At 47.9% G+C, this 13,528-nt stretch overlaps 1 protein-coding gene across 5 annotated transcripts in view; it reads left to right on the forward strand.

Annotated features, from left to right (window-relative positions):
* The window catches only part of RASA1 (RAS p21 protein activator 1), a 421,336-nt gene that overhangs the window by 191,510 nt on the left and 216,298 nt on the right, over positions 1 to 13,528 (forward strand). For all 5 annotated transcript variants that reach the window (XR_010246601.1, XM_063963963.1, XM_063963965.1 and 2 more), the window contains exon 3: positions 9,669 to 9,804. Coding sequence is in view for 4 of the 5 variants with exons in the window: in XM_063963963.1 (XP_063820033.1) it covers positions 9,669 to 9,804 (136 nt within the window). In the remaining variant the exon portion in view is untranslated. The remainder of the gene's footprint in view (positions 1 to 9,668; positions 9,805 to 13,528) is intronic.

Genomic DNA, 13,528 nt, shown 5'->3' on the forward strand with positions numbered 1-13,528 from the left:
GTGGTGGTTGCAGAGTGCTCATCTTCTAGAGGGCCGCAGATTCGGCATTCAGGACTGGGTCCTGGTGACCACGGATGCCAGCCTGCGGGGCTGGGGAGCAGTCACACAGGGAAGGAATATCCAGGGCTTAAGGTCAAGCCTGGATACATCACTTCACATAAATATCCTGAAGCTAAGGGCCATTTACAATGCTCTAAGCTTAGCAAGACCTCTGCTTCAAGGTCAGCCGGTGTTGATCCAGTCGGACAACATCATGGCAGTCACCCACGTAAACAGACAGGGTGGCACAAGAAGCAGGAGGGCAATGGCAGAAGCTGCAGGGATTCTTCGCTGGGCGGAAAATCATGTGATAGCACTGTCAACAGTATTCATTCCGGGAGTGGACAACTGGGAAGCAGACTTCCTCAGCACGACCTCCACCCGGGAGAGTGGGGACTTCACCCAGAAGTCGTCCACATGATTAAAAAACTCGACAGGTATTGCGCCAGGTCAAGAGACCCTCAGGCAATAGTTGTAGACGCTCTGGTAACACCGTGGGTGTACCAGTCAGTGTATGTGTTCCCTCCTCTGCCTCTCATACCCAAGGTACTGAGATTGATAAGATGGAGAGGAGAAAGCACTATATTCGTGGCTCCGGATTGGCCAAGAAGGACTTGGTAACCGGAACTTCAAGAGATGCTCACGGAGGATCCGTGGCCTCTACCTCTAAGAAGGGACCTGCTCCAGCAAGGACCCTGTCTGTTCCAAGACTTACCGCGGCTGCGTTTGACGGCATGCCGGTTGAACACCGGATCCTGAAGGAAAAAAGACATTCCGGATGAAGTCATCCATATCCTGATCTAAAGCCAGGAAGGATGTAACCGCAAAAACATTATCACCGCAATTGGCGAAAATATGTTGCGTAGTGCGAGGCCAGTAAGGCCCGACGGAGGAAATTCAACTGGGTCGATTCCTACATTTCCTGCAAACAGGAGTGTCTATGGGCCTGAAATTGGGGTCCATTAAGGTTCAGATTTCAGCCCTGTCAATTTTCTTCCAAAAAAGAACTAGCTTCAGTCCCTGAAGTTTAGACGTTTGTAAAAGGGGTACTGCATATACAGCCTCCTTTTGTGCCTCCAGTGGCAATTTGGGATCTCAATGTAGTTTGGGTTCCAAAAGTCACATTGGTTTGAACCACTTAAATCTGTGGAGTTAAAATATCTCACATGGAAAGTGGTCATGCTGTTGGCCCTGGCCTGGGCCAGGCGCGTGTCAGAATTGGCGGCTTTATCCTGTAAAAGCCCTTATCTGATTTTCCATTCGGACAGGGCGGAATTGAGGACTCGTCCTCAGTTTCTCCCTAAGGTGGTTCCAGCGTTTTCACCTGAACCAACCTATTGTGGTGCCTGCGGCTACTAGGGACTTGGAGGAATCCAAGTTGCTGGATGTTGTCAGGGCCCTGAAAATATGTTTCCAGGACGGCTGGAGTCAGGAAATCTGACTCGCTGTTTATTCTGTATGCACCCAACAAGCTGGGTGCTCCTGCTTCTAAGCAGGCTATTGCTCGTTGGATTTGTAGTACAATTCAGCTTGCACATTCTGTGGCAGGCCTGCCACAGCTAAAATCTGTAAAAGCCCGTTCCACAAGGAAAGTGGGCTCATCTTGGGCGGCTGCCCGAGGGGTCTCGGCTTTACAACTTTGCCGAGCAGCTACTTGGTCAGGGGCAAACACGTTTGCTAAATTCTACAAATTTGATACCCTGGCTGAGGAGGACCTGGAGTTCTCTCATTCGGTGCTGCAGAGTCATCCGCACTCTCCCGCCCGTTTGGGAGCTTTGGTATAATCCCCATGGTCCTTACGGAGTCCCCAGCATCCACTTAGGACGTTAGAGAAAATAAGAATTTACTTACCGATAATTCTATTTCTCATAGTCCGTAGTGGATGCTGGGCGCCCATCCCAAGTGCGGATTGTCTGCAATACTTGTACATAGTTATTGTTACAAAAATCGGGTTATTATTGTTGGGAGCCATCTTTTCAGAGGCTCCTCTGTTATCATACTGTTAACTGGGTTCAGATCACAAGTTATACGGTGTGATTGGTGTGGCTGGTATGAGTCTTACCCGGGATTCAAAATCCTTCCTTATTGTGTACGCTCGTCCGGGCACAGTATCCTAACTGAGGCTTGGAGGAGGGTCATAGGGGGAGGAGCCAGTGCACACCAGTTAGTCCTAAAGCTTTCTTTAGATGTGCCCAGTCTCCTGCGGAGCCGCTATTCCCCATGGTCCTTACGGAGTCCCCAGCATCCACTACGGACTATGAGAAATAGAATTATCGGTAAGTAAATTCTTATTTTTCTCTGATGTCCTAGTGGATGCTGGGGACTCCGAAAGGACCATGGGGAATAGCGGCTCCGCAGGAGACTGGGCACAAAAGTAAAAGCTTTAGGACTGCCTGGTGTGCACTGGCTCCTCCCCCCATGACCCTCCTCCAAGCCTCAGTTAGATTTTTGTGCCCGAACGAGAAGGGTGCATACTAAGGGGCTCTCCTGAGCTGCTTAGAGTAAAAGTTTAAAGTAGGTTTTTTATTTTCAGTGAGACCTGCTGGCAACTGGCTCACTGCACCGAGGGACTAAGGGGAGAAGAAGCGAACTCACCTGCGTGCAGAGTGGATTGGGCTTCTTAGGCTACTGGACATAAGCTCCAGAGGGACGATCACAGGCCCAGCCATGGATGGGTCCCAGAGCCGCGCCGCCGGCCCCCTTACAGAGCCAGAAGACTGAAGAGGTCCGGAAAATCGGCGGCAGAAGACGTCCTGTCTTCAATAAGGTAGCGCACAGCACCGCAGCTGTGCGCCATTGCTCTCAGCACACTTCACACTCCGGTCACTGAGGGTGCAGGGCGCTGGGGGGGGGGGGCGCCCTGAGACGCAATAAAAACACCTTATTTGGCAAAAAATACATCACATATAGCTCCTGGGCTATATGGATGCATTTAACCCCTGCCAATTTTTCCTTAAAAAAGCAGGAGAAAGGCCGCCGAGAAGGGGGCGGAGCCTATCTCCTCAGCACACTGGCGCCATTTTTTCCTCACAGCTCCGTTGGAGGAAGGCTCCCTGACTCTCCCCTGCAGTCCTGCACTACAGAAACAGGGTAAAACAAGAGAGGGGGGGGCACTAATTTGGCAGATAAATATATACAGCAGCTATATCAGGGAAAAACGCTTTATAAGGTTATCCCTATATATATATATATATATATATATATATAGCGCTCTGGTGTGTGCTGGCAAACTCTCCCTCTGTCTCCCCAAAGGGCTAGTGGGGTCCTGTCCTCTATCAGAGCATTCCCTGTGTGTGTGCTGTGTCGGTACGTTGTGTCGACATGTATGAGGAGGAAAATGGTGTGGAGGCGGAGCAATTGCCTGTGTTAGTGATGTCACCCCCTTGGGAGTCGACACCTGACTGGATGGTCTTATGGAAAGAATTACGTGATAGTGTCAGCACTTTACAAAAGACTGTTGACGACATGAGACAGCCGGCAAATCAGTTAATACCTGTACAGGCGTCTCAAACACCGTCAGGGGCTCTAAAGCGCCCGTTACCTCAGGTGGTCGACACAGACACGGACACTGACTCCAGTGTCGACGGTGAGGAAACAAACGTATTTTCCAGTAGGGCCACACGTTACATGATCACGGCAATGAAGGAGGTTTTGAACATTTCTGATACTACAAGTACCACAAAAAAGGGTATTATGTGGGGTGTGAAAAAACTACCCGTAGTTTTTCCGGAATCAGATGAATTAAATGAGGTGTGTGATGAAGCGTGGGTTTCCCCCGATAAAAAACTGCTAATTTCTAAAAAATTATTGGCATTATACCCTTTCCCGCCAGAGGTTAGGGCGCGTTGGGAAACACCCCCTAGGGTAGATAAGGCGCTCACACGCTTATCAAAACAAGTGGCGTTACCGTCTCCTGATACGGCCGCCCTCAAAGAGCCAGCTGATAGGAAGCTGGAAAATATCCTAAAAAGTATATACACACATACTGGTATTATACTGCGACCAGCAATCGCCTCAGCCTGGATGTGCAGTGCTGGGGTGGCTTGGTCGGATTCCCTGACTGAAAATATTGATACTCTGGACAGGGACAATATATTATTGACTATAGAGCATTTAAAGGATGCATTTCTATATATGCGAGATGCACAGAGGGATATTTGCACTCTGGCATCAAGAGTAAGTGCGCTGTCCATTTCTGCCAGAAGAGGGTTATGGACGCGACAGTGGTCAGGTGATGCGGATTCCAAACGGCATATGGAAGTATTGCCGTATAAAGGGGAGGAGTTATTTGGGGTCGGTCTATCGGACCTGGTGGCCACGGCAACGGCTGGGAAATCCACCTTTTTACCCCAGGTCACCTCTCAGCAGAAAAAGATACCGTCTTTTCAGGCTCAGTCCTTTCGTCCCCATTAGGGCAAGCGGGCAAAAGGCCACTCATATCTGCCCCGGGGCAGAGGAAGGGGAAAAAGACTGCAGCAGACAGCCTCTTCCCACGAACAGAAGCCCTCCCCCGCTTCTGCCAAGTCCTCAGCATGACGCTGGGGCCTTACAAGCGGACTCTGGCACGGTGGGGGCCCGTCTCAAGAATTTCAGCGCGCAGTGGGCTCACTCGCAAGTGGACCCCTGGATCCTGCAGGTAGTATCTCAGGGGTACAAATTGGAATTCGAGACGTCTCCCCCTCGCCGGTTCCTGAAGTCTGCTTTACCAACGTCTCCCCCCGACAGGGAGGCGGTATTGGAAGCCATTCACAAGCTGTATTCCCAGCAGGTGATAATCAAGGTACCCCTCCTACAACAGGGAAAGGGGTATTATTCCACGCTGTTTGTGGTACCGAAGCCGGACGGCTCGGTGAGACCTATTTTAAATCTGAAATCCTTGAACACTTACATAAAAAGGTTCAAGTTCAAGATGGAGTCACTCAGAGCAGTGATAGCGAACCTGGAAGAAGGGGACTATATGGTGTCTCTGGACATCAAGGATGCTTACCTCCATGTCCCAATTTGCCCTTCTCACCAAGGGTACCTCAGGTTTGTGGTACAGAACTGTCACTATCAGTTTCAGACGCTGCCGTTTGGATTGTCCACGGCACCCCGGGTCTTTACCAAGGTAATGGCCGAAATGATGATTCTTCTTCGAAGAAAAGGCGTCTTAATTATCCCTTACTTGGACGATCTCCTGATAAGGGCAAGGTCCAGAGAACAGTTAGAGGTCGGAGTAGCACTATCTCAAGTAGTACTACGACAGCACGGATGGATTCTAAATATTCCAAAATCGCAGCTGATTCCGACGACACGTCTGCTGTTCCTAGGGATGATTCTGGACACAGTACAGAAAAAGGTGTTTCTCCCGGAGGAGAAAGCCAGGGAGTTATCCGACCTAGTCAGGAACCTCCTAAGACCAGGCCAAGTGTCAGTGCATCAATGCACAAGGGTCCTTGGAAAGATGGTGGCTTCTTACGAAGCGATTCCATTCGGCAGATTCCACGCAAGAACTTTTCAGTGGGATCTGCTGGACAAATGGTCCGGATCGCATCTTCAAATGCATCAGCGGATAACCCTGTCTCCAAGGACAAGGGTTTCTCTCCTGTGGTGGTTACAGAGTGCTCATCTCCTAGAGGGCCGCAGATTCGGCATTCAGGATTGGGTCCTGGTGACCACGGATGCCAGCCTGAGAGGCTGGGGAGCAGTCACACAGGGAAGAAATTTCCAGGGCTTGTGGTCAAGCATGGAAACGTCACTTCACATAAATATCCTGGAACTAAGGGCCATTTACAATGCCCTAAGTCAGGCAAGGCCTCTGCTTCAGGGTCAGCCGGTGTTGATCCAGTCGGACAACATCACGGCAGTCGCCCACGTAAACAGACAGGGCGGCACAAGAAGCAGGAGGGCAATGACGGAAGTTGCAAGGATTCTTCGCTGGGCGGAAAATCATGTGATAGCACTGTCAGCAGTGTTCATTCCGGGAGTGGACAACTGGGAAGCAGACTTCCTCAGCAGACACGATCTCCACCCGGGGGAGTGGGGACTTCACCCAGAAGTCTTCCACATGATTGTGAACCGTTGGGAAAAACCAAAGGTGGACATGATGGCTTCCCGCCTCAACAAAAAACTGGACAGATATTGCGCCAGGTCAAGGGATCCTCAGGCAATAGCTGTGGACGCTCTGGTAACACCGTGGGTGTACCAGTCAGTGTATGTGTTCCCTCCTCTGCCTCTCATACCCAAGGTACTGAGAATCATAAGAAGAAGAGGAGTAAAGACTATACTCGTGGCTCCGGATTGGCCAAGAAGGACTTGGTACCCGGAACTTCAAGAGATGCTCACTGAAGACCCGTGGCCTCTACCTCTAAGAAAGGACCTGCTCCAGCAGGGACCATGTCTGTTCCAAGACTTACCGCGGCTGCGTTTGACGGCATGGCGGTTGAACGCCGGATCCTGAAGGAAAAAGGCATTCCGGATGAAGTCATCCCTACCCTGATCAAAGCCAGGAAGGATGTAACTGTGCAACATTATCACCGTATTTGGCGTAAATATGTTGCGTGGTGTGAGGCCAGGAAGGCCCCTACAGAGGAATTTCAACTGGGTCGTTTCCTGCATTTCCTGCAAACAGGACTGTCTATGGGCCTAAAATTAGGGTCCATTAAGGTTCAAATTTCGGCCCTGTCAATATTCTTCCAAAAAGAACTAGCTTCAGTTCCTGAAGTTCAGACGTTTGTCAAGGGGGTACTGCATATACAGCCTCCTTTTGTGCCTCTAGTGGCACCTTGGGATCTCAATGTAGTTTTGGGATTCCTAAAATCACATTGGTTTGAACCACTCACCACTGTGGACTTAAAATATCTCACATGGAAAGTGGTAATGCTGTTAGCCCTGGCTTCAGCCAGGCGTGTATCAGAATTGGCGGCTTTATCCTATAAAAGCCCTTACCTAATTTTTCATACGGATAGGGCAGAATTGAGGACTCGTCCTCAATTTCTCCCTAAGGTGGTTTCAGCATTTCACTTAAACCAGCCTATTGTGGTGCCTGCGGCTACTAGGGACTTGGAGGATTCCAAGTTGCTGGACGTAGTCAGGGCCCTGAAAATATATGTTTCCAGGACGGCTGGAGTCAGAAAATCTGACTCGCGGTTTATTCTGTATGCACCCAACAAGCTGGGTGCTCCTGCTTCTAAGCAGACGATTGCTCGTTGGATTTGTAGTACAATTCAGCTTGCACATTCTGTGGCAGGCCTGCCACAGCCAAAATCTGTAAAAGCCCATTCCACACGTTAAGTGGGCTCATCTTGGGCGGCTGCCCGAGGGGTCTCGGCTTTACAACTTTGCCGAGCAGCTACTTGGTCTGGGGCAAACACGTTTGCTAAATTCTACAAATTTGATACCCTGGCTGAGGAGGACCTGGAGTTCTCTCATTCGGTGCTACAGAGTCATCCGCACTCTCCCGCCCGTTTGGGAGCTTTGGTATAATCCCCATGGTCCTTTCGGAGTCCCCAGCATCCACTAGGACGTCAGAGAAAATAAGAATTTACTTACCGATAATTCTATTTCTCATAGTCCGTAGTGGATGCTGGGCGCCCATCCCAAGTGCGGATTGTCTGCAATACTTGTACATAGTTATTGTTACAAAAATCGGGTTATTATTGTTGTGAGCCATCTTTTCAGAGGCTCCTCTGTTATCATGCTGTTAACTGGGTTCAAATCACAAGTTGTACGGTGTGATTGGTGTGGCTGGTATGAGTCTTACCCGGGATTCAAAATCCTTCCTTATTGTGTACGCTCGTCCGGGCACAGTATCCTAACTGAGGCTTGGAGGAGGGTCATGGGGGGAGGAGCCAGTGCACACCAGGTAGTCCTAAAGCTTTTACTTTTGTGCCCTGTCTCCTGCGGAGCCGCTATTCCCCATGGTCCTTTCGGAGTCCCCAGCATCCACTACGGACTATGAGAAATAGAATTATCGGTAAGTAAATTCTTATTTTCTCAGGATACCCTTATCTCTTTCTATGAGGAAATATTTACACTTTACTACAATTGATGATCATGTTTGTCAATTAACTGCTTCACGTTCAGTGATCAGTTTTGTACAGTACTACAGGTTTTTTTTTGTGGTAAAACCGATTAAGGGGGGAATTCAATTAGATTCGGTTATTTTTGGCATGTGAAAAAAGTGGTTGCCTTGGACTTTAATGACTGGGCCTATTCAATTAGAAACCCTTTTTTTTTTGCCCGGTAAATACCATATTATCGGGCGTTAACCCAGAAATGGTATACGGTAAGTTACTGGACCTATGGGTTAACACTGTTGCGGCACCAGAAAAGAGGCTATTTGGAAAAAAAAAAATCTAATTGACTGCAGTCTGAATTCGGGGCTAATTGAACAGCCCTGCTGCTTCAATTAGCTTGCGGTAAATTACAGCTGCTAATAAAATTCCCCTCTTATAGTCTCACGGAAGCGAAAGAGTATGCAATAAGTAACTTGAGTTATGTGTGATCTTCTAGCGACCTTAAGTAAGTGAAGCTATTTGATGCACTTGCGATAACCCCAGGCGTATGGATTTTTGTTCGTAGCCCAACAGGGCTGTGGGCAGAAATGTCCGAGTTCAGGCTGCAATGTTTGAGAGTTGTGGTGCCAGCAATGGGGTAGAAAAGCCATTGCAAGGTCAACTTGCACTCTTCATGGATAATTGGATTGAGCATTGGACATCCAGAGCTCCTTGTAAAAACAAACCAGTCATTTTGGTCAAACCACTGTCTGTCTAACACTGTAGGATCACTATTCCATTCAAATTCATGTTATGCTGGTGGTGAGTATCCTTGGCTTCCTGGAGAACATCGCCACATTCTAAATTGCCTGTGTGATCCTGCTCTATGCATAATTGTGCAGTAGCTGTACATTATAGTGTAGGTCAAACTTTATTGACTTAGGGAAGAATTACATCAGATGTGGTTATATGCCTAATTTACAGTAGCTGGAATTCACTGTGGCAGCCGGAGGAGAGTATTGCTGGACTGTTTACAATAAGGTTCCGTGCTGCTTTCCAGCCTGTACTAGTAGCAAGTTCTCATAGCCTTTAGAGCCGACTGCTCATCTGACACAAGTTTGCAGCTGTTGTGCTATCCCAACCCCATATTCTCTCCAGTCAAAAGATTAATGGTGTTGCTGTGCAGGGGAGATAGGCAGCTTTCTGTGTGATGCTGGCCATGACGCTACCTTTTGTAAACAAAATGGTGAATATTACACGCAGATTATTGTTGGGTTTGTGTGATAAGTGTGTGCATAACGCTCTGCTCTTCATGTTTTTTCTTACAAAAATAAAGTTTCAACGTTTTGGAGAAATTCATCAAGACATGCCTTATATATTCTAATGTATGTTAAAGCTTTCTATTAAATTAATTCCTGTGTTTTAGTTTGGAGCTGTTTTTGAGATTTACAACTTTTTTGAATGTTTCAGCTTTAGATTATATCATTGATGTAATGCTTAGTGATTGGTTGTTTCCTGTTTTGTATAATAGGCTCTCATTTGCCATTTTACACCTAAAGAAGGTGTTTTATGAATGTAATGTTTCTAATTTGCCCACAGTTACTTCTATAGAAATGGTCAGTTTCTAATCTCTTGTTTTTTTGTGCCCTGCAGGATTATAGCAATGTGTGGTGACTTCTACATTGGGGGAAGACGGTTTTCTTCACTTTCAGATCTCATAGGATATTATAGTCATGTTTCATGTTTACTGAAAGAAGAAAAACTCCTTTTTCCTGTAGCGCCCCCAGAGGCAAGTCAGATAAGATGCTTGATATATATTTGTGCAATTTAACAATTGTAAGTTCTACTGTTAATCTAAATAGCTTTTACAGTACTGTAGTAACTTAAAACTGGAGGTCAAATGTAATTGACTCTGAATTGCTGAAAGAGCAGATGTTTTGACAATTTGGCAGTAACATTTAAATCAGCGATTTTCTTTTTTAGTAAAACCATCATTAAATTGCCAAAACATCTGCACTTTAAGTAAATCAGAGGCTATTACATTTGGCCCACTATGTTTATGTATAAATCGTATATAACTCTGGATGTGGGAACAAAAACTTCTTATATTTTAGTGGTGTTTAGAAGCATCTAAAATTGTTAAAACAGTGATTCTAAAACTGGTATTCACTAATTACTTTAGCAAACTAAATATATAAATTTCTCTATCGTCCTAGTGGATGCTGGGGTTCCTGAAAGGACCATGGGGAATAGCGGCTCCGCAGGAGACAGGGCACAAAAAGTAAAGCTTTTCCAGATCAGGTGGTGTGCACTGGCTCCTCCCCCTATGACCCTCCTCCAGACTCCAGTTAGATTTTTGTGCCCGGCCGAGAAGGGTGCAATCTAGGTGGCTCTCCTAAAGAGCTGCTTAGAAAAAGTTTAGCTAGGTTTTTTATTTTACAGTGATTCCTGCTGGCAACAGGATCACTGCAGCGAGGGACTGAGGGGAGAAGGAGTCAACTCACCTGCGTGCAGGATGGATTGGCTTCTTGGCTACTGGACATCAAGCTCCAGAGGGACGATCACAGGTACAGCCTGGATGGTCACCGGAGCCGCGCCGCCGGCCCCCTTGCAGATGCTGAAGTCAGAAGAGGTCCAGAATCGGCGGCTGAAGACTCCTGCAGTCTTCTAAAGGTAGCGCACAGCACTGCAGCTGTGCGCCATTTTCCTCTCAGCACACTTCACACGCAGTCACTGAGGGTGCAGGGCGCTGGGAGGGGGGCGCCCTGGGAGGCAAATGTAACCTATAAAAAGGCTAAAAATACCTCACATATAGCCCCTAGAGGCTATATGGAGATATTTAACCCCTGCCTGATTTCTCTAAATAGCGGGAGACGAGCCCGCCAGAAAAGGGGCGGGGCCTATCTCCTCAGCACACGGCGCCATTTCCTCTCACAGCTCCGCTGGTCAGGACGGCTCCCAAGTCTCTCCCCTGCACTGCACTACAGAAACAGGGTAAAACAGAGAGGGGGGGGCAAATTTATGGCGATATTTTGATATAACAAAGCAGCTATAAGGGAGCACTTATTATAAGGCTATCCCTGATATATATATAGCGCTTTTGGTGTGTGCTGGCAAACTCTCCCTCTGTCTCCCCAAAGGGCTAGTGGGTCCTGTCTTCGTTAGGAGCATTCCCTGTGTGTCTGCTGTGTGTCGGTACGTGTGTGTCGACATGTATGAGGACGATATTGGTGTGGAGGCGGAGCAATTGCCAAATATGAGGATGTCACCCCCTAGGGAGTCGACACCAGAATGGATGCCTTTATTTATGGAACTACGGGATAGTGTCAACACGCTAAAGCAGTCGTTTGACGACATGAAGCGGCCGGACAATCAATTAGTGCCTGTCCAGGCGACTCAAACACCGTCAGGGGCTGTGAAACGCCCTTTGCCTCAGTCGGTCGACACAGACCCAGACGCAGGCACTGACTCCAGTGATGACGGTGACGAATCAACCGTATTTTCCAGTAGGGCCACACGTTATATGATTTTGGCAATGAAGGAGGCGTTACATTTAGCTGATACTACAGGTACCACTAAACAGGGTATTATGTGGGGTGTGAAAAAACTACCTATAGTTTTTCCTGAATCAGAAGAATTAAATGACGTGTGTAATGAAGCGTGGGTTGCCCTGATAAAAAGCTGATAATTTCAAAGAAATTATTGGCTTTATACCCTTTCCCGCCAGAGGTTAGGGAGCGCTGGGAAACACCTCCTAGGGTGGACAAGGCGCTAACACGCTTATCTAAACAAGTGGCGTTACCCTCTCCTGAGACGGCCGCACTTAAAGATCCATCAGATAGGAGGATGGAAAATATCCAAAAAAGTATATACACACATGCAGGTGTTATACTACGACCAGCTGTAGCGACTGCCTGGATGGGCAGCGCTGGGGTAGTTTGGTCAGAGTCCCTGATTGAAAATATTGATACCCTGGACAGGGACAATATTTTACTGTCGTTAGAACAAATAAAGGATGCATTTCTTTATATGCGTGATGCACAGAGGGATATCTGCACACTGGCATCACGGGTAAGTGCTATGTCCATTTCGGCCAGAAGAGCTTTATGGACGCGACAGTGGACAGGCGATGCGGATTCAAAACGGCATATGGAAGTTTTGCCGTATAAAGGGGAGGAGTTATTTGGAGTCGGTCTATCAGATTTGGTGGCCACGGCTACAGCCGGGAAATCCACCTTTCTACCTCAAGTCACTCCCCAACAGAAAAAGGCACCGACCTTTCAACCGCAGCCCTTTCGTTCCTTTAAAAATAAGAGAGCAAAGGGCTATTCATATCTGCCACGAGGCAGAGGACGAGGGAAGAGACAGCAACACGCAGCTCCTTCCCAGGAACAGAAGCCCTCCCCGGCTTCTACAAAAGCCTCAGCATGACGCTGGGGCTTCTCAAGCGGACTCGGGGACGGTGGGCGGTCGTCTCAAAAATTACAGCGCGCAGTGGGCTCACTCGCAGGTAGATCTCTGGATCCTGCAGATAATATCTCAAGGGTACAGGTTGGAATTAGAGACAGATCCACCTCGCCGTTTCCTGAAGTCTGCTTTACCAACGTCCCCCTCCGAAAGGGAGACGGTTTTGGAAGCCATTCACAAGCTGTACTCTCAGCAGGTGATAGTCAAGGTACCTCTTCTACAACAAGGGAAGGGGTATTATTCCACTCTTTTTGTGGTACCGAAGCCGGATGGCTCGGTAAGGCCTATTCTAAATCTGAAGTCCTTGAACCTGTACATAAAGAAGTTCAAGTTCAAGATGGAGTCACTCAGAGCAGTGATAGCGAACCTGGAAGAGGGGGACTTTATGGTATCCTTGGACATCAAGGATGCGTATCTCCACGTTCCAAGTTACCCCTCACACCAGGGGTACCTCAGGTTCGTTGTACAAAACTGTCACTATCAGTTTCAGACGCTGCCGTTCGGATTGTCCACGGCACCTCGGATCTTTACAAAGGTAATGGCCGAGATGATGATTCTTCTTCGAAGAAAAGGCATATTAATTATCCCATACTTGGACGATCTCCTAATAAGGGCAAGGTCCAGAGAACAGCTAGAGATGGGATTAGCACTGTCTCAAGAAGTGCTAAAACGGCACGGGTGGATTCTGAATATTCCAAAATCCCAGTTAATGCCGACAACTCGTCTGCTGTTCCTAGGGATGATTCTGGACACGGTTCAGAAAAAGGTTTTTCTCCCGGAGGAAAAAGCCAAGGAGTTATCCGAGCTTGTCAGGAACCTCCTAAAACCAGGAAAGGTGTCTGTACATCAATGCACAAGAGTCCTGGGAAAAATGGTGGCTTCTTACGAAGCAATTCCATTCGGCAGATTCCACGCAAGAATTTTCCAAAGGGATCTGTTGGACAAATGGTCAGGGTCGCATCTTCAGATGCACCTACGGATAACCCTGTCTCCAAGGACAAGGGTGTCGCTTCTGTGGTGGTTGCAGAGTCCTCATCTATTGGAGG

Source organism: Pseudophryne corroboree, chromosome 1, assembly GCF_028390025.1.
Source record: "Pseudophryne corroboree isolate aPseCor3 chromosome 1, aPseCor3.hap2, whole genome shotgun sequence".
NCBI lineage: Eukaryota > Metazoa > Chordata > Amphibia > Anura > Myobatrachidae > Pseudophryne > Pseudophryne corroboree.